The 20,843-nt window shown below is 39.1% G+C and overlaps 1 protein-coding gene and 1 long non-coding RNA gene across 3 annotated transcripts in view; one reads left to right on the forward strand and one right to left on the reverse strand.

The window, feature by feature from the left end:
• LANCL3 (LanC like family member 3) overlaps positions 1–20,843 on the reverse strand; it is a 102,141-nt gene that overhangs the window by 6,976 nt on the left and 74,322 nt on the right. Inside the window, exons 2-4 of the mRNA XM_077144831.1 lie at positions 14,261–14,384; positions 10,979–11,176; positions 2,699–2,906 (exon numbers count right to left, since the gene is read on the reverse strand). Coding sequence (XP_077000946.1) covers positions 2,699–2,906; positions 10,979–11,176; positions 14,261–14,384 — 530 coding nt within the window. The remainder of the gene's footprint in view (positions 1–2,698; positions 2,907–10,978; positions 11,177–14,260; positions 14,385–20,843) is intronic.
• LOC143670190 (uncharacterized) lies at positions 2,906–10,821 on the forward strand. Of its 2 annotated transcripts, none has more exons than XR_013169294.1 (4): positions 2,906–2,974; positions 3,401–3,540; positions 5,033–5,154; positions 10,556–10,821. It is a non-coding gene; the product is annotated as an uncharacterized LOC143670190 (long non-coding RNA). The 2 variants fall into 2 exon arrangements; XR_013169295.1 differs by lacking the exon at positions 10,556–10,821 and adding an exon at positions 8,929–9,055.

Genomic DNA, 20,843 nt, shown 5'->3' on the forward strand with positions numbered 1-20,843 from the left:
TTAGATCCCAGTCTAATGTCACTAACAAAAGTACATTCTAACTTCGGGTATTTATGTGACACCTGAGACTCAGAGTTAGAGCTCTGAAGCTATGAAAGTCAGTACTACCACATATAGGATCTGTTTAAAAACTTGAAAAAGTGATCAGACTTCAACTAGATATATGAATGAAGATGATCTGGATAGGACTAAGGTATCTCAGAATACAGCGTAAAGGATGATATTGTCCATATTTTAAAACTTCACCTTCTGTGAGAGACTAAAGGGAGAGATGTTTATTGTGCGCAAATTTATATTTTGGGTAGTCCATTTTCTATTTACTTGTATGGTCAGTTTGGTTGAACGCCATAAGTACATGGAATTTTGAACAGGGTGTGTGATTTTGCTGGGTTTTCCAGGTTAGTGTGATGCCCTGATAAGTCCCAGAGTAATTTGGGCAGTGAAGAAAGAAATATTTGCAAAGTCCCCTTGGGGGAATAAGGAGAAAGGAGGAAATATTCAACTTCTCCATTTGGAGTATTTCTGATATTCTCACAAGCAGTGGGGACAACCAAATCAATAGGCCGAGCCCTCGAACTTGGGATTCACCCCTATGAAACTAAATACTGCAAAGAATAAGCTAAGCCTACTTAAAATTAGGCCTAAGAGTCACCCCCACAGAACCTCTTTTGCTGCTCAGATGTGGCCTCTTTCTCTCTAAGCCAACACGGGAGGTGAACTCGCTGCCCTCTCTCCTACGTGGGACATGACTCTCAGGGGTGTAAATCTACCTGGCAATGTGGGACAGAAATCCTGGAATGAGTCAGGACCCGGCATCAAGGGATTGAGAAAGTCTTCTTGACCAAAAGGGGTAAAAGAGAAATGAGATAAAATAGAGTTTCAGTGGCTGAGAGATTTCAAACAGAGTTGAGAGGTTATCTTGGAGGTTATGTTATGGTTTATATAGATATCCCTTTTTAGTTTATGGTGTATTGGAGTGACTGAAGGGAAGTACCTGAAACTGTAGAGCTGTGTTCCAATAGCCTTGATTCTTGAAGATGATTGTATAACGATATAGCTTTTACAGTGTGACTATGTGATTGTCAAAACTTTGTGTCTGATTCTCCTTTTATCCAGGGTATGAACAGATGAGTAAAAAAATGTATAAAAATAAATAAATAATAGGTGGTAAGGGGTAAAATAAATTAGGTAGCTTGAAATACTAGTGGTCGATGAGAGGGAGGAGTAAGCGGTATGGGGTGTATAAGGTTTTTTTTTTTTCCCTTTTATTTCTTTTTTCCAGAGTGATGCAGATGTTCTAAAAATGATCATGGTGATGATTATACAACTGCGTGATGATATTATGAGCCATTGATTGTATGCCATGTATGGACTGTATGTGTGTAAGGACTGGTCAATAAAAATATATTTAAAAATTGTTCATTTAAAATGATAAGCTGCACACACAGTAATATCCTATTACAATTCACATATACACATACATATATACATATATATATGTATATGAGCATACATTTATACTTTGAGAAAAGTCTGTAATGATATAATTCAAATTTATAGTAGTAATAATGGTGAACACTTAAGCTGTGGTTAGTATGCCCCAGGCATTGTGCTAAGTGTTTGGCATATATTAGCTCTTTAAACTATCCAACACCCCAACAAGGTAGGAACCGTTTCTCACATTTTACAGATGAGGAAACCGAGACATGAAGCAAGTTAAATGACTTGCTCAAGTTCACATAGCCAATAAGATAATCACTAGGTGTATACCTCAGTGGGAATCTTCACAATGGTACAGGGACTGTTCTTTAAACTGCTACAAGTCACAGCTCAGGTATATGGGCATAAGGCCACAGCAATGGGTGTAAGAGCCCTACCCCAGTTCCCACACTTAGAATACTAATTGCCTTATAGGAAACCAATACCTTTTGTTACAACCTATGGACATAATTTCCAGGTCCCTTCAAAGTTAATGCCAATTTCATGCCATTCTGCATTCAGGGAAACCTGTGCTTCCCATCAAGTTATTTATGGTTCATTCATATTTACCCAGGTCCAGTCTACCTTGTTAACCAATCAGGGGTTATTTTTATCAAAAGCAATGTTGTATAGTACACAGCTGATGTTCCATTTTTGTCAGTTGTCCAAGGAATAAACTATAGAGGGCAATTTGCCACTATAAAAATTACAAATATTCATATATCCTTTGGCTCAGCAATTCCACTTCTAGGAATTTATCTTATCTTCCAGATATAGCAATTCATGTGCAAAATGACATGTGTACAAGGCTATTCATCACAGCATTATTTGTGATAAAATATTGGGAATAATCCAAATATCCATCAGTATGGGACTGGTTAAATAAATTATGGTTCATGCCCACAAATACTATGGAACGATAAAAATGATTGAAGAAGTCGTTTGTGTACTGAATTAGGATGATCTCTAAGATAGCATAAAAAAGAAAAGGACAGCAGTCTATCTACACTTATTTGCTTGTGTATATAAAGAATATCTCTGGACAGATAACCAAGAAACTAGGTAATATTGATGGGCTCCAGGGAAGTGAATTTAATGGCTAGAGGGCATGGTTGATATATTCCTTTTTGCACTTTTTAAAGCATGTGAATGCCTTACCTATTCAACAAGGTTAATTAGATGAAAAATTTGAAAAAAATACATGTGAAGAATGGCTGACCTTTGGGCTCTGTAGATGTATTTAGAGTTTCCTGTGAGCCGGTAGAGAAGCAAGAAGACGTAGGCACTGCCAGCCACACCATGGCAAATCCCTGGCCCCTTCTTCAGCAGGCCCTTCTGCCACGTGAGTTCCCCACACCGGATACAGGTGTCCAGGTACTGTGGTTTCTTGGAAACCAGATAGGCTTTAGCAAACAAATAGGCAATTCCTGTGAAAACATCAGACATTAAAGGTGACTTTCAGGATATAGTATTGTAAGGCAGAACTTCTCAAACTGTAAGTCTTACAAACCTTCTGGGGCATTGCTAAAATGGAGATTCTGATCCAGTAGGTCTGAGATGGGGTCTGAGATGCCACATTTCTAACACTCACCTTTCTAGGAACCACAATTTGATTGGCAAGGCTATAGAAGCTTCTATAAGGAAGACCTATATTTTCCCTGTGAGATTTGGTTGAAGTTGTTTTTAATTTTATAATAAGATTGGCCCCTGGAGAAAGAACAACATTTTAATTGAAGTACATAGATTGGTAAAATCCATAATTTACAAATGAGTTAATATTTAATGATGCATATTCTGGTAAGTATTATGCATATTTGACTATTTGAGATGGCTCAATGTTTAGACAGCTTGCCCATTCCCCCACAGAGATTCAGAATTTGTAATGTTTAAGTATATATAAACCATACGCCTTTTCTTTAAGGGCAAAACTGGGAGCCTGTCCAAGAACAACAACGCTCCCAAACAACCTTGCCAAGATTCCTGACTCCAGCTGTGAAGTAAGACTTTCCCAACTTGATTGTCCCAAGGAAAGAAATTTGCCTTCAAAACTCATCAACAAAGGTAGTATCAATTACAAAGGCAGGAACTGCAACAACAGCTATTAATAGAAATGATTTCCTTCAAGTTCCAGGTGCTCATATTCAGGGAAGAGGTTATTAATATAAAATTACTCCCTCTCTCCTGCCTAACCTACCCTCTTCCTGTAAGAAAAAACATTGCAAGCCAGAAGTTTGGTGGGTATCCTGACGAGATTATCCAACCAGGTTATCTCTGCCTTTCATTGTTTTTGACTCTGCTCAGCTTTGTAGAAACAGACGCTACCTTGTAGAAAACTGATAGTGATGTAAATAATTCCTGTCCATAGAAATGCACATTCTGTCTGGTAGAGGTTGGACTGACTTCTCTCTGCCTCTGTGGTAAAAGCTGATTTTGCAACTATTAAGCAAATTCATTTCAGTACATTTCTAATGGCCTGTAATTGTGCCTGTTCCTTGAATTATTTTTTGAACCCATGGTAACATCTTTTTGGTTCCCACATTAATTGAGCTAAATAAAACAGTTAATCTGTGCTCTTTTTGAATTTGTATGAGTCATGATTTTGCCTTCTTTTAAAATGCATCCTTTGACACTCCCTATGATGAACACACACATGAGTATGGGCTCTTACTTCAGCCAATGCTTTCCATTGATTGCTCAACCAATGATTTGCCTTTACCCACAGCATTTTCCTTTTACACTTTTAGGAAAAAATATCTCCAATAAACTAAAAGAATTGCCCTTTTTTATGTATACATTCATTCATTCATTGTATTCATTCTCTTAAAAGTGCTCATTGATTATCTACTGTATACATGGCCCTGGCCAGGGCTGGGCACATGGGTGTACGGCTTGTGCCATCCTACTCTCAGATGGGACCTATACTTGGTTTAGGTGCTCTGCTGTTACCATTTTGAAATTCTTAATAATTTTTGAACAAAGGGTCTACATTTCCATGTTGCACTGGGACCTCCAAATTATGTAGCCACTCCTCGTCCTAGGTAACATAAAATTAATGCTAAATATGACTCCTGCCCTTAAGGAAGGCACTGTCTAGAAGGGGAGATAAAAATGTGTACATATGACTGATACATTCATGTTGCTGCTGGGGCATAAAATGAATGATACTGTCAGTAATACTAAAGGGATCAGAAAGGAGAAAGTTCCCTCAAGGAGACAGTCACGGGAGTCTTAGATGGAAATAGGACTTGCTCATGACTTTGTAGGATGGTTAGATAGGGAGGGCACTCTTGGCACCAAAATCAGCAAGTGCAAAGATTTTAAGGCAGGAAGAACAAGCCACATGGAGGCCAGTGGGGTGCTGTTCTAGTCAAGAGGCCAGTGGTGTGGAAAGGTAGACTGGATTCAGATTATGGATGGTTTTACAAGCTCAATTAAGCAATTTGGACCTCATTTTGTGGGCAACAGGGAACCACTGGGAAAATACAGTAGCAGTGTTTTATCTTGTAGGTTGGTTGATTTTTATCTTTGGTTAACAATGTGATTGGTATTATAGACAAAATGTACCACAGTGATGTCACGAGAGAACCCAAGAGGTGCAACAGGGCAGACATGAGCTGATTATGTTGGCAGAAAGACAGAAAAGAAGCTAATGAAAGACACGTTTTGCAGGACTTGGTGAGTATTTAGATATTGCGCACCTACTATATGACGGGTACAGTAGTAGTTGCTAAGGTTTTAGAAGTTCCTGCCTCGAGAGCCCCTAACCAGTATTTCATTGTTGGAAAGGTTTATAAGAGGGAGGTGCACCATTTAACCTGACTGCTGAAGGACGAGGACCAGGTTAGCCTGGTGTAGTACATGCTATTGTTGCTCAGATCCCCTTTGCCTTACCAGGCAGTGCCCAATCTCCCAATCACTGTGAGAGTTGGCTTCTAAAAGCTCACAGCTGCTCCCTTCTTGGGAAACCTGTCCTCAACCAAGTGGGAGGTTAGGGTATGCACCCTCCTAGAAAGGTTTCAGCCAATGACTGGCACAGGGGTACAAGATAGAAGCAGTATTGTAGTGTAATTTGTGCCTCCTTAGCTTCCCCTTGGACTCACAGTGACACTAATCTCTGGGTGAAATATGCTCATCTTTGGCTTTCCATATGACTCTATCCTGCTTCCCTCACTCCCTCACAGGTTCTTCCTGAGAGCATACTCTGCTTCTAGACATAGGGCAAAGAGGTTGGAGAGGGAGGTTTCTAGGTGGAGGGAAGGAAGGACACACAGAAATGTCCTCCTCTCACTATCCTTCCTCGGGAATCATCATTCCTGAGAGACTACATTAGCCTCCAGACCCAGGTTTGCCACACATTAAATTCATCCTGCTGTGCAGTGAGGGACTCATCCAAAACTTTAATCTAACCATGTTACTCTCCTCCACTTAAACCTGCTAAATGGCTCCCAATGACCTAGATGCCTTAGCACATCACAGAAAGCTGTTTGTGATCTACCTTCTACTCTTTTCTCTCACCTTTTCTCCTCCACTATCTGCTTGAAACTTTCCACTTCAGTAAAACCAAATTGCCTCTTGTACCCCTTCCTTCACCATGTGGTTCCATGCCTCTGACTTTACCCATACTGCCCACTCTTCTTGGAACAACCATCTTACCTTTCTTGGCTCAGGTATCACCTTCTACAGGAAGCCCTCCCTGAATCCACAGGCAGCACCAAGAATTCTTCTGCTGGCTTCCCGTCACTCCCTATACAAACCTTAGTACTTATAAAGAATCACATTAAAGTTATCTGCTTAAATGTCCTCCTTCCCTGTATAGTGCAAACTGCCCAAGGGCAGGAATTGTATCTTGCCCATTTTAGCTTCCCTTTTTTGTGGCACAGTATTTGGCACATGGCAAGGGTTCAATAAATTGACTCTATAATGCCTCACTTCTTACCCTAACCCAGGCTGTTCTAGTTTGCTAGCTGCCAGAATGCAACACACCAGAGATGGATTGGCTTTCAATAAAAGGGGATTTATTTTTTTAAAAACATGTAGTTCTTCAGAGGAAAGGCAGCTAACTTTCAACTGAGGTTCTTATGCAGGAAGGCACAGGGTGATCTCTGCTGGCCTTCTCTCCAGGCCTCTGGGTTCCAACGACTTTCCCTGGGGTGATTCCCTTCTGCATCTCCAAAGGCCTGGGCTGAGCTGCAAGTGCTGAGATGAGGTATGCTGAGCTGCCTGGGCAGTGCTACATTGAGCTCTCTCATTTAAGCACCAGCCAATTAAGTCAAACATCATTCGTTACAGCAGGCATGCCTCCTAGCCGACTGCAGATGTAAATCAGCAACAGATGAGGTTCACACACCATTAGCTCATGTCCACAGCAACAGAACTAGGCACCTTCACCTGGCCAAGTTGACACTTGAACCTAAGTACCACAAAGGCCAACATGGACATTGGGATGAGTAATAAGCAAGGAAGGATGAGATGGTGTCGTTACTAAAACAGGCCATTAGTCCCAGGCAGCTTAAGAGGTATTGATCCTGTGGTTCTGGAGAAAAAGGGTCTCTTCCTGCACCCCGGATCATAGAATGATACATGGAAAAGACCTTGTGAAACTTCCAGACCTGCTAAATCCTAATCTAAAATAATGAAATCCACAATTAGACTGCTTAATCTAAAAGGAAAGAATGCTGGATTTATTTGCTTTTTATGGGAACCATATCATTTTGCTTTGGGAACAGTGCTTATTGTGCATTGATAAGAAATTCGATAATGACGTATGTTTGCCAAATACAACTGGGGAAAGAATTCATTATTACTTAATAAATATGGTTTGAGAGACTAAATCTTTCCAAACATGGGCTCTAGCAGAGCCTTGAGATAACCAGACTTAGCACGTGTGGTTTCACTACACTGAAGAATTACCACACGGGTCCATCCTGGGATCTGTAATTTTGCTGAGGCATAAGATTTTACTACAAAGCTAAGTGACCTTGACACCTGCACTCCACAAGCCTTTGAGGTTCTCTGTTAAAGGTACCTACACAAGACTCTTTGTGAAATGATTAAAACACACACTTAGGTTTCTCACAGAGTAAAGGAAATGCACTGTCAGTGTTACCACAGTAATTATATGAGATCACACAGTCTGGGTTTAATTTAGTGATCTTGTTTTAGTGATCTTGCAAAGGACTTGAGCCCTGTGTTTCAGAATCACTGAGGCTATGAAGGGGTCATATGAATCTGCTTGTTATACTTTAGGGCACTTAATGAGAGCAGCTATATGTCACACTGGGTATTTATAAGCCTGGGGGTTGGCAAAGTTTATGGGACATATCCATCTAGGAATGGCAGGGTCCACCGCATAAAAAGAGTCTGCGGTGATAAAAACATGGAGTTCCACCACCCCATCTCAACGTGCTCACTTTACAGATAAAGAGACAAAGGCATCTAAGAAACAAAGTGGTTTTCACAAGGTCACATAACTAGTTAGTGTTGAACCTACAATTAGGATCCAGTATTATTAGTGTCAAGAACTGTTTTTACTCTTCATAAATGATAACTGGTTCTGTCATCTGTAGAGGTAGGTTGAAGGAAAGTCAATAGGAAACAATTATGGGTCGCAATAAGGTATCATTCATGAAGTTCCACCCTGTAGATTATCTATGGCAGGTTTTTAATCATGGAATTGATTTGCTGTCCCAAACCATCTGCACTATTCATAAATCTACTTTCAAAAATATTTTTCTCAAGTGAAAATTATTTTTCTAGGTCATCTCCTGTTTTATAATTTTTGCAAGGAGTTTACTATTGTCAAGTACAGAGAGAGCCTGATAGTCTTTGACCTGCAGTTATCAGACTTATAATCACTCCTGATGCTGCTTTTAGCACATCTCTCATGAGGAAGACCAGTACCTTTGCAGTGGGGGTGGGGTTTGGAAGAAATGATGGGCCCCATTTAGTTCTTTATTCATTTATGAATTGATTTATTTTTGGTAGTCCAGTGAATACATGGATCGAATGGCTTGCTTTGGAACCGATGTTTAATCTTACAAGATATTGAGCATGACTGGTAAAGGAAAATAAATCAAGTTCCCAAAGTGACAAATCCTGTGCTCTACTGTTATGGTACATGATGTACAAAGACAGCTGGTATTTGGTATATAAAAAAAGGATGGAATAACTGCCCTTCAAGATACCCACATCAATTAACTGATCCAGTCACTCATTTTAGTTGATTATCTTCCCACTCGTCAAGGCTTTGATTAGCACATTGAGTCTTTTTAAAATAGCCTGTATTTAGTTTGGGACATCTCCAAAATTCAAGGTTCCTGGGGTGCTTGGAGGCTATCCAAAGACCATCAATGACAATGATTAAAGGGAATGGGAAATGAGATTGTTGAGCATAGCATGAAGAGATATTATTTCCAAAATGGTAAACAAGTGCTGTGTTTCTCCACAAAGGTCAAAGCAAGAAGAAATAAATGGGCTCAAATTATAACTGGCAGGATTTGGCCTGGACGTAATGCATAATGCCCTGGAACTGATACAAGCACACACAGGTGCCTTTGATGTCTCTTCCTTAGGTAAATGTGGCAGACAGAGGAAATATGGCCAATGGACTGAGACTTATATTATCCATCAACTCAAACTTTACTGGGGAACAAAGGAAATTACAGTTGTATTAAAGAATATTAATTAGATAAGGGAGAAAGAAGGTAATAAAAATCAGGCAGCAGATTTAGGAGGAGTCATATATATTTTAAGCCGTGTCATGGCATTGAAACACAGCCTTGAAAATTAAATCTACTCATAATCCAACAATTTTGTGTTATGTGGCCTTTTAAATCTATTCCCTGGCCAATTAACAAAAAATAATTGATTTATTTGAATTTTATTCCTTTCAAAGTACCCCTTCTCAGGTCTAGTCAGCAGTGTAATGGGATTAAAAGAAGAGAAAGATGGTGTCTAACAATCTTCTAAGGTCAATTCCAGAACTCACTAGAGATGGTTTCTCTTTTTTTCTAGACTTTCTATTAAGTTCTAATGGAAATCCACATTTGCAGAATTATATAACAGTACATCTGAAACATATAATGTGCATACGAGTCACCTGGGGATCTTGTTAAAATGAATATAGGGTCAGGTCTGAAATTCTGGATTTGTAACAAGCCGACAGGTTGCCCATATGGCTAGCCCAGGCACCACATTTTGGCTTTCTAAACTCCAGATCTACTGTCCAATGTAACTTGAACACTTGCAATGTGGCTAGTCTGAACTGAGATGTGATGTAAATGCAAAATATACAGTGGATTTTCAAAACTTAGTATGAAAATAATGTGAAATATCCCAGTAATTTTTCAATTAATTCTACATTGAAATGAAAATATTTTGGGTATGTTAGTTATATAACATACATTATTAAAATACATTTCACCTATTTCTTTTTACTTTTCTTAATGGGACTACTACAATGTTTTAAATTGCATATGTGATGTATTATATTTCTATTGGGCAATTCTAGTTTAACTTTATACACAACGAGATGTAGCTCATATATTTAAAAATACAGACTTGTTTCTGGAGTTCCTATGCAGTACAAGACATTTTTGGCTTTGAAAAATGTCATCCTGACCTTTTTTCTCCCACATAGTGTTGTGGGTTGAATTGCGTTCCCCCCCCAAAAGATATGTTTTGCTACAACATGTATAAAATTGAAGACATCATGTTCAGTGAAATAAACCAGAAACGAAAGAATTCATTTCATATGATCTCACTTATATGAAATAAATAATGCAAATTCATAGAGTCAGAAATCAGAATACAGGTTACCAGGGGCAAGTATGGGGATGGGTAATGAGGAGTTAATCCTCCATTAGTACAGAGTTTCTGTTTGAGATGATAGGAAAGTTTGGGTAATGGGTGATAGCACAAAACTGTGAATGAAATTAACATCACTGACGTGTATGCTTGAAGATGGTTGAAATGGGAAATTTTATGTTGCTTATATGCTACCACAATAATAATAATATAAAAGATATGTTCAAGTCCCTAACCCCAGTCCCATGAATGTGATCCTGTTTGGAAACAGGGTCTTTGAAGACATGATTAATTTGAGATGAGGCGAAACTAGATTACGGATACGACTGGCGTCCATTTGGGAGAAGAGCCAGACACGTGGGAGAACACCATGTGACAGTGGAGGCAGACTGAAGTGCTGAAGCACCAAACCAAGAACGGCCAAGGATTGCCAGCCAACAACAGAAACTAAGAAGAGGAAAGGAGGGCTCTGCCGACACCCCGATTTCAGACTTCTGACCTCTAGAACTGCGAGGCAATAAATTTCTTGTATTTTAAGCCACCCAGCTTGTGATATTTGTTATGGCGGCCCTAGGAAGCTAAGACGCATGGTAATGAAATAAGATGAGACATCATTTCACTTCTCAGAAAAGGAATCTCCCTTTGGCTAAGCTAGATGAAAGGCAATATTCTCAGATCATAGTGTGTATGAGACCTGGGGCGCCATGGCACCAATGGACCAGCTCGTTCTCTCTCTCAATGGTCTCGCCGAGCTCAGGTGGCCAGTTGCAGTTCTGTTCCTGTTCCATGAGGAAGTCCACACTCTGCCATACCAGCTCCTGATCTGAGGGCTTGAGGTGCTCGTGGTAAGACAGAAGCATCTGGAGAATGGATGACAGGCCATGAGCTGCCCCTATATGGACACATAAAGCATAATTAATTCATGCAATTGAAAGCAGGGCCAGTTTGATTTAGTGAAAAGAAAATCATAGGATTAAAGAAAATAATGGCAATATTACTCAAAAGCGCATATAGTAATATAATAATTGGGTTACCTAAAATGGCTTCTACTGAACATACTTTAAAGCAGGGGTCAGCAACCTCTAGAGTGCAGGCCAAATTCACCCTAATGCCTGTTTTTATAAATAAAGTTTTATTGGAACACATCCATGCTCATGCGTTTATATATTAGCTATGGCTGTTTTTGTGCTACAACAGTGGGGATAAGTATTTGCGACAGAGACCATATGTCCTGAAAACCAAAGGTATTTACTATTTGGCCCTTTAGAGAAGTCTGCTGACCAACCCCTACTTTAATAGAAGAGACTTAAAAAAAAAAGACTTTAAATTAACATACCAATAGTTTATATGATAATGCTCCAAAAGTGCTTGAAAATAATTTGTTCTAGATATCCTAAGCATCTATTCATTGAACAGATAAAAATTAAGCACCTACTATGTGACAAACACTGCTCTAGGAGCTGAGGATAGAGCAGCGAGCAAAACAGACTAAATACCTTCTTCTGTAGTGCTAAAAACTAGTAATTAGGGGCGGGCCACAGTGGCTCAGTAGGTAAGAGTGCTTGCCTGCCATGCCCGAGGGAGGGCCTGGGTTTGATTCCCAGTGCCTGCCCATGTAACAAAAAAAAAACAACTAGTAATTAGAATTAAGTTAGTTAACCCTTCATATTTAACACCGGTTTGTTGGGCATTGTCTGAGCCCTGGAGATACACAGCTGAATAGGACTACGTCTATAGCCCTAAAGACCTTTTCATTCCGGTGAGAAAGCCAGACTTGTAAAGAAATAATTACGACCTGAGGTGATAAGAGCGCTATGAGAAAGACGCTTTCAAGTTTCATGGAACAAACTTTAAGAAAGCACCAAGAGCTAAAATAGAACCTAGGAAGGAGAGCTGAACTTGGTCTTGGGGTCAGAGGGGGCGCTGAAGATTCCACATAAGTAGTGTCACCTGAGCAATGTCTTGAAGAATTCCTGGGAGTTCCAGAAGAGGGGACTGAACTGGCAACGGAGAAGGAATTAGTTTAACAAAGGGAAAGTCAGCCCAGCCCCTGAAAGAATTTTCATTCATTCCCAATTAGTATAATCCTGATTAGTGGGGAAGCTGGCGTCAGTATATTCTGAGAACTTGCTCTTTAAACCCAACTCCATGTCTTTAAGCTTTCTCTTTGTACTCAGGCACTTTTCACTTTTCCATACTCTTTATTTGAACTTTTGACTTCCCAGAAACAGTGTGTACCCAATCAAAATTTCCATTATTTTTGAATTTTGGTCCATGAAACTTGAAAGCAACTTTCTTTCACTGGATTTGAAATTGTTTGAAAAATGTTTGCTTTCCAGGAAAATATTAATGCATTAGAAAGGAACGTGGCTTGTGTTATATCCATAAATGGATAGAATGTGAATTTCTCTAATAAGCCTGAAAAGTGGAAGAGAGAGCTCTGTTAGGAGCTAGAGCAGAGACTACAGGAACCCTGATCATCATCTCAGCCGCACTCACCATCCCTGTATACATACCCTCCCCACTTCCAACCTCAAAAACCTATGACTATGCTTGAGGCTTTCTCTGGTCATAAGAGTGGATCCAGCTCACAAGGGCAAGGGGGAAGTACTGGGGAATTAACACCTCTGAGGGCATCCCTAGACCATTTAAGCATGGAGTTGGTGGATGAGTACTCCAACTTCTTCACCCCTTGACTGGGTCAATTCTGAGGTATGGTCTATACAGTTTCTCAGAATCCCCAGTGGGATTGTGCCTTAGTTGCCCATAGTTGCTCATGAATACACCCTCTATCCACTTCCTTCTCTTCCCTGCCTCTCTTCCTCACTCCTCTATCAGCCCTTTCTGGGATGACCTTCCCAAGAAACCATTTAGACTAAAATACTTGGCTTAAGTTCTACTTCTACAGAAACTAGAAACAGAAACTTAAAATTCTTTGAGAAAACTCTGAGAGAATTGCTAATCATAAGTTCATTGCTGAAGTTCTTCATTCATTCATTCAGTTGGGTACCTGCAATATGTGCAGGCTTTGTGGTAAAGGTTTCAGGATTCCAAAGAGAAATAAGACAAAGTCTTGATCCTGAAAATTCACAAAGCCTCTTAAGGTGGTCAGACAGGTAAGTCACTAGTTATAGTGTGATGTGATAAGGACTCCATTAGAAGTGTGAGCAATGTGACATGCTGCTATGCAATTTTGCTTCAGGGGCAAACTTGAAATGTGTGAGTATTGCTCCGGAAAGGTTTCAACAAACCCCCTTTCTTAAAGCAAAGAAAGTTCCTCAGAAGACCTGATGACATTTGAGCAGAATCTTAAACTCTGGATATAACTATTACAGATAGATGAAGAAGACAAGAGGAGTGGGGTATTCTAGGCGGAAGGAACATGCACTAAGGTATATAGATATGAGAACACTTCGCTTATAGGGCACTGAACTTGGTGATAACAGGGAAAGGAAAGATGAAGCTTTAGTCTGGAGGAGACAGGGGTCAGGTCACAAAGGACCTTGTAAGCCTTGCTCAGGAGTAATGGGAAGGATTCAAAAGAGTTGCAACTAAGTTATCCTTTACATAACTCATATCTAAAAATGAGCCATCATGATTCAGTAGTCCATTATTACTTCATGAATAGTAAATGCTTTCAAAATGTTAGTGACTGAATCGTTTCCCTGTGAAGAGGCTCTGCTTGCCAGGACTGTGGAAATCGTCCATAATCCTTCAGTAAAATTAGACCAATGAAATCACAACCTAGAAAAAGGACCTATTGGTGAAGTTAATTGTTAAAATGGCTACATTTCTATCAGGTAGATTATGGAAGTGTTTTTATTAAATTGTGATCTCTATCATCAATATTTGTTTTAAATTCCATTTTAAAGTATCTCTAGTTAAAAGAACAGCGATGATCTATGTCAGTCTGTATTCAACATTAATGTTAGAGACTCCCTTCATCCTACAAGTCTTTGCCAACGCCTTCACTCACCCAAGTATTCGGTTCCATAATAAGAATACATCAGGGGGAATGGCTTTCTCTTTTTGATGGCATACTGTTTCCCAGAGTCCAGAATCGCCTGGCAAATTGATTTGATCTGCGCTGGGGTCAGCACCTGAGTAAGGAAATCAAGAAGCAAAAGTCAAAGCAGGATTTTTCTTTTTTTTACATGAGACACTGGATTTGCTTGCTTAAAAAGTCAACATTTCTCCAGAATCCTTTTCTTATGTGACAGCACATTCTGTAAATAAGCTTAGCCAACCATAACATTTTTTTGCTACTGATTCTCCTTCTTGTTAAATTTATCTGTACTCTTCAGAAAATTTGCTGTTTTGATGGAAAACACACACCTTCATTGCTATAGGCTATTACAAAATGCAAGGACAACCTTACAGCTGTTATATCATTAATCCTTGTCACAAGACCAAGAAATTGTTCTGAAAAGAACAAATGGTGTTCCTAACCAATCATGCTTAACAAAGTTATTTTTCATGGTATACGGTTGCAGGTCTGGTCCAGACAATGGACCTTCTATTTGAGTCATTTAGACTTTGCCTATAAAACCACAATTCTTATGACAAGCTGCTGCACAACAGACTCATTTTAGACTTTTGCATTCCCTGAATAAAACCAAAGTCCAACAGGACCCAGGGAAAATAACTTCTAACATTAAAATGGCTCTAAATGGAAGATGGCTAAAATGCAATGATTTGCAGTTTTCCATGTTTTATTCAATTTATCCTCAGTCAGTATTAGGGCTGTACAGATTAATATGTCCTCAAGCCCACAAATCATCTCTGAATTTATTAAGATTCTGCTCAGGTTTGTGACATGTTGTGCTTGCTGCCCTTCTGCAGGAAAGATCTGATGCTCCCTTTGGTACACCATATGTCAGGCAACCCAGTTCTAGATGCTGGAGATACAATGAGAAGAAAATAGACAAGACCCCTGCTCTGATGGAGCTAACCTTCCAAAAGGGCAGAGCTGCACAGGAAAATTACTGGTCAGATTTAAAGGGACAAACAGAAAAAGAAAAAAAATGGTCACCTAGTGTTCCTCCTTGGCCTGGATGAATGAGTATGGAATCAAGGAAAAGTCCATTGGATTTTGGTCTCTCTCCTAAGACTCACATCTAATTTTCCAATTTGATAGCTGCCATTAGATGCACCAATTCCTTTTGAAATAAAATACTAATGATTTATTAAGTCATAACTTGCTCTTCTGATTTATCCAACAATAAAAGAGTAAAATATAATTCTGCCTTTGGCCTCCTCAAATCTCCCAAATCACTTAATTTGGAAAAAGAATTACAGAAAGAGGAAGCCGTTTGTTAATTAAGGTAGCTAATTACCATTTACTGAGCCACTATTCCAGTAAGGCCCTGAACTAGATATTGCGGGGAAATTCTAGAAAACATTGGGCAAATATTTCCCTTAAAAGGAATGTATTATCCAGTGCTAGAGATGAGTAATAGACAGAATTCTACAACAGAGTAATTAAAGTTCACGAGCTGATGGGTGGAGAGAAACAATGTAAGGTATTTAATATGGTCAATGAAACACTGGTCAGCTTCACGAGGACTTGATTTTCTCCTCATTCGCTATCTCTGTGTGCCCAGAACAAATTATGTCATGGCTTATTTACTTAAATTTCCCTTTTTTAGCCCCCTGTCTTTGTCCTTGAGTTTATTTTTCTTTTCTCCTTAAAATTCCTGAAGACCCTGTCTTCTCTTTCATTCCCACAGTCACATCGGGGCCCAGTCTCAGTTCTTTCCTTAGCTTAATGGCAATTTTCTCTTAAATGATTTCCTATTCTGCATCTGTTCAAATTGCTAACAAAAATTGTATTCATTATTGAAAACATTTTACTCATTGAGCCTTTATCAGTTCCACTGATCGTAAATTTAGTTCTACTCTACTTTAAATCTTATACCATTAGTCTTATATCAACCCCTCCATCCTAGCCCACTCTCAGGAATCTACTATGAGTCTTGAAGGACCTGTACTTAATGTGACTCTACCTTGGTTCAGTACCATATTTTTCTGGGAATATATTTGACTTTGACTATATTTAGGTCCTGTCCGCCCAATATGGATCTTGAATCCATATAACAGAGACAGTTTCTGTGGTAGGAAAAGGCCATTGAACTTATCAGGGTTGTATACTTATTTGAATTACTGAAATTCTCCCTATGTGGCTTTGGTGTCTGCAACTGAAAATTAGCTCATTCTTTCCTCAGTTGAACATATATTCATATTTTTATGTGTATATGTGTGTATATGTGTTTGCCTACTTTTTTCTCGTAAGTTTTAATGGTGCTAAGAACTTCTTAAGATTTATTACAAATTGGAAAACAAGTGTCTAGGTCAAACAAGTTCGTTAGTTAATAAAGCATCTCCATTCTCTGCCAATACAGAAATGAAATAAAATTTGAATTCATGTGTGCAATATCCAAGAAAAATTACTGACTATACATACACATCACAAAAATATATCAAATGAACTTGTCACGGAGGCATTATCCACTAAATATAAGTAAACACATATATATTGGGTACCTATTGAGGGTCAAGCACTGTAGTTGCCTACCTGTTTTTAACCCAGAAAAAAGCAACTTATATGTGGTGTCCTCCTTCTTTCTTCCCACCCCTAATCCACAACTTAATATGGAGAATGAGTTTGTAAGATATTTTTTCAAAACCTCCCCTGGTCATGCATCATGTCTGGGTGGTTTCCTCTTATCTCTCAGAAACATTATGAAAAACAAAGAGAAACTTGAACTTGTTTGGCTGGATAGAGACCAGTTGTGCATGCAGTTCTTTATCTCTTGGAACAGACAAGTTTTACCCTCGGGTTTACTGTCAGCAAATAAAAACTGAAAACAGTGCTCATTAAAAATGAGGGAGCAGGAAGGAAGCATTTAGGAAGAGTGTGTTTTCTCCTCCCCAACAGACAACAGAAAGAAGAAAAGAGATGAGATGCAGGGATAAAGGGGCTTGTTTTTCTCTGGTTTGTCATCCTTTTTAAACATTCCTTCATCCCCAGTTCCTAGCACACAGGAACACATGCATAAGCACACACACAACCTCCAAAAAGATGCCAGGGAAAACAAGTGGTCACATCTGGCCATTTGAAATACTCTGGGAAACGAGGAAGTGGCATATCCAGTAAGGAGGTCAGGAGTAACTGGGGCTGGCAGATGGGGAGCTTCATGCCTATTTGGCCTTTACCAAAACATACGCAAATTTGTTCTCCTATATTTGTAGCACCCAAGGCCTATGCATATGCTGATATTCTGGATGGATTAAGTTCTTTAAATAAACTTTTTATGTTAAATTAAAATAAAAGTTTTCTCTAAAAGTACAAACCAAGTCTGTGGTAGTTTGACTTAAAAAAAGTTTTTCCAATTCAATCAGATATATTTGTCATGAAATATTCCTACCAGGCTAGCTTATGAGTATGAGAAGGCATGAGAATAATAAAACATATGCTATGTTTCTTGGCCCTACCTGAAGGTTGTGCATTGACTGAACCAACCTCCACACAGAGGATAGATAACATTCATTAAAAAAATGAATGAAATGGATAAAGTTGCCAAATGCTTGCCTGAAAACATACCCCTTCCTAAACAACTGTACTACCCTGAGACCCTCTGAAATGGCAGTCTTAGGTAGTAATATTTCTTTTTCTAGGCATCAAACACCTTTTGTCCCTACTGCATCAACAATGATTGAATCCACAGACAATGACAGACAAGCTATAGGTTTCCCTGCGTCCTAAGGCATACTATGCCAATCAAATTCCCTTTCTCAAGAATTGGAAATATGCATTCAAAAAAATAAAATACAGCCATCAGCAATAATGGCTGGTGCTAAAGGCAGGTCAGGAGGTAAAGCTAGGGCCCTGTGGTATTTTGAAGCTGTATATACTCCAAAAAAAAAACGTGTTCTTAAATTTAGTCCTTTCCTGTGGTTGTGAACCCATCATAAGTAGGACCCTTTGATGAGGTTACTTCAGTTAAGGTGTGGCCCACCTCAATCAGAATGGGTCTTAATCCTATTACTGAAGTCCTTCATAAGAGAATGAAATTCAGACAAAGAGAGAGAAAACCTCAGGAAGCAAGGAGCTGAAGTGGAACCCAGAAAAGAAGAAAGAGAGGAGGAGACACAACCATATGCTTTGTCATGTGACAAGATAAGGACCAAGGGTCGCCAGTAACTAGCCCCAAAATGCCAGTCTTAGGGAGAAAGCATCACCTTGAATGATGCCTTGATTTGGACATTTTCCTGGTTTCAAACCCGTGAGCGAATAAATTTCCATTGTTCAAGCCAAATCATTTCCTGGTATTTGCTTGAGCAACCAGGAAACTGCAACAGGATCTAACAGGCTGATTTGCAAACTGAGGTTAAGAGGATACAGAAAGTGGAAGTAAGGAGGAATTGTAAGGAAGAAATACAAGAATAAATCACTGTATAGGAAGGCTGAGAGGAGAATGGAGCAGATATGCAAAGAGAAACAATGACACTAAGAGAGAAGGTTAGAAAAAGGTAGCTGGTCTGCACCAGTTTGAAATGATGTATGTACCCTAGAAAAGCCACGTTTTAATCCTAATCCCATTTTGTAAAGGCAGATGTTTCTTCTAATCCCTATTCAGTACTGTATGTCTGAAACTGTAATTAGATCATCTCCCTGGAGATGTAACTCAGTCAAGAGTGATTGTTAAACAGGATTAGGTGGAGACGTGTCTCCACCTATTCAGGTGGGTCTTGATTAGTTTACTGGAATCCTATAAAAGAGGAAATATTCTAGAGATTCAGGGAGATTTGGAGAGAGCAGAACGACATAGATACAAGAAGCAGAGAGTCCACCAGCCAGTGACCTTTGGAAGTGAAGAAGGAAAACGCCTCCCGGGGAGCTTCGTGAAGCGAAGCCAGGAGAGAAAGCAGACGACACTGTGTTTGCCACATGCCTTTCCAGATGAGAGAGAAACCCTGATCCTCTTTGCCATGTGTCTTCTCACTTGAGAGAGAAACCCTGAACTTCATCAGACTTCTTGAACCAAGGTATTTTTCCCTGGACGCATTACATTGGGCATTTCTATAGACTTGTTCTAACTGGTACATTTTCTCAACCTTAGAACTGTAAACTAGTAGCTTATTAAATTCCCCTTTTTAAAAGCCATTTCATTTCTGGTATATTGGATTCTGGCAGCTAGCAAACTAGAACACGGTCCTTACAACTTTCTTAGTTCCTAATGATTTTAGGGCTATTGTTCCAGTTCCTCACAGTTTCCATCTAGCAACCACCCTCATTCCCCTGTCCCCACCCTTTACCTAGTCACTTGAGGAAGTTTCCATTTCTTGTAGCGTTTCTTGTAGAAAGAGTTTAAATACAATAGACAAGAATATAAAGTCAACCCTTTAAATTTTCACCTTCCTTATCCTTCAAATCAACACTTTAGTTTTGTTATTTATCATCCTAAATCATAGGCCTTCCTTTTAACCAATAATAAAGATGCTTGCACCTAAGACACATGATAAGGACCTCAGTCTTGAATTATCTGTCCTCAAACTCCTGTCAAAAGCCCACTTAAGCATCTGATGCTTGAGAAGTATCTGTCCCTATACGTGTAGTCTGTAGGCCAGCAGCGCCACATCACACGGGAGTTTGTTGGAAATGCAGATTTCCAGACCTTATCCAAGAGCCACTGAATCAGAATCTGCATTTTAGCAGCATCACTAGGTGCTATGCATGCACACTGTTTAAGAGGTGCTGATGTAAGAGACATTACCCATGAATTCTTTATTTTTTTTTCTAACTATGACCATATCATGTCTTTGGCTTTCATATGAAAGAAAGATTGAGGAAGAAATAGAAATTTTTGTAAAACAGCTTTTGAGCTGGTGATGTTAGCACAACATTGTCAAGGTAATTAACAGCACTTATATATATATATATATATATATATATATATATATATATATATGAATGTAAGATAGGACATATTACACTATATATATGGTAACGGAATAAAAATGAAAAACTGCTATTGAAGATATTGTTCAGTTTTCCAATGCTTACAAAAAAAAAAAAAAAAAGGCTCAGGAGGTAAGTGCCTCTCATAGTTCACCCAACAAGTTGATAAGCTTTGTTTTATGACACAAGGAGAAGAGAGGGTTTCATCTTGGATTTGGGGTCAGGAAACAGAGTTAATCCTTTAACAGCAGAGTGTAACTTTCTTTAGCCTCAGGGTTTTGCTATAACCAGTTTTCTTCCTTATTCACTGGTTAAGTGATTAATTGTTTAATTGTAGTCAAGCATTTTTATTGTAAACCACTCAAATACTTTTTTATTTGGAAGTAAAGAGCATGAGTAAAGATTTTTAAAATATGGAGAATAGGTGTTTTGAGGGGGCAATTCAGTGAAGATGAATTATTGGGGTGGAGCTACAGTTCTCAAGGTGACCTGACAGCCAATCCTTGGGAAGTCTGAAATAACTGTCAACTCACCACAGGACTGGTTTAGCCACCACCAATATTATCAAGCAATAGTCAAAACGTCCTAAATATGCAAC

This window comes from Tamandua tetradactyla, chromosome X (genome assembly GCF_023851605.1).
Source record: "Tamandua tetradactyla isolate mTamTet1 chromosome X, mTamTet1.pri, whole genome shotgun sequence".
In the NCBI taxonomy this organism is placed as follows: Eukaryota; Metazoa; Chordata; class Mammalia; order Pilosa; family Myrmecophagidae; genus Tamandua; species Tamandua tetradactyla.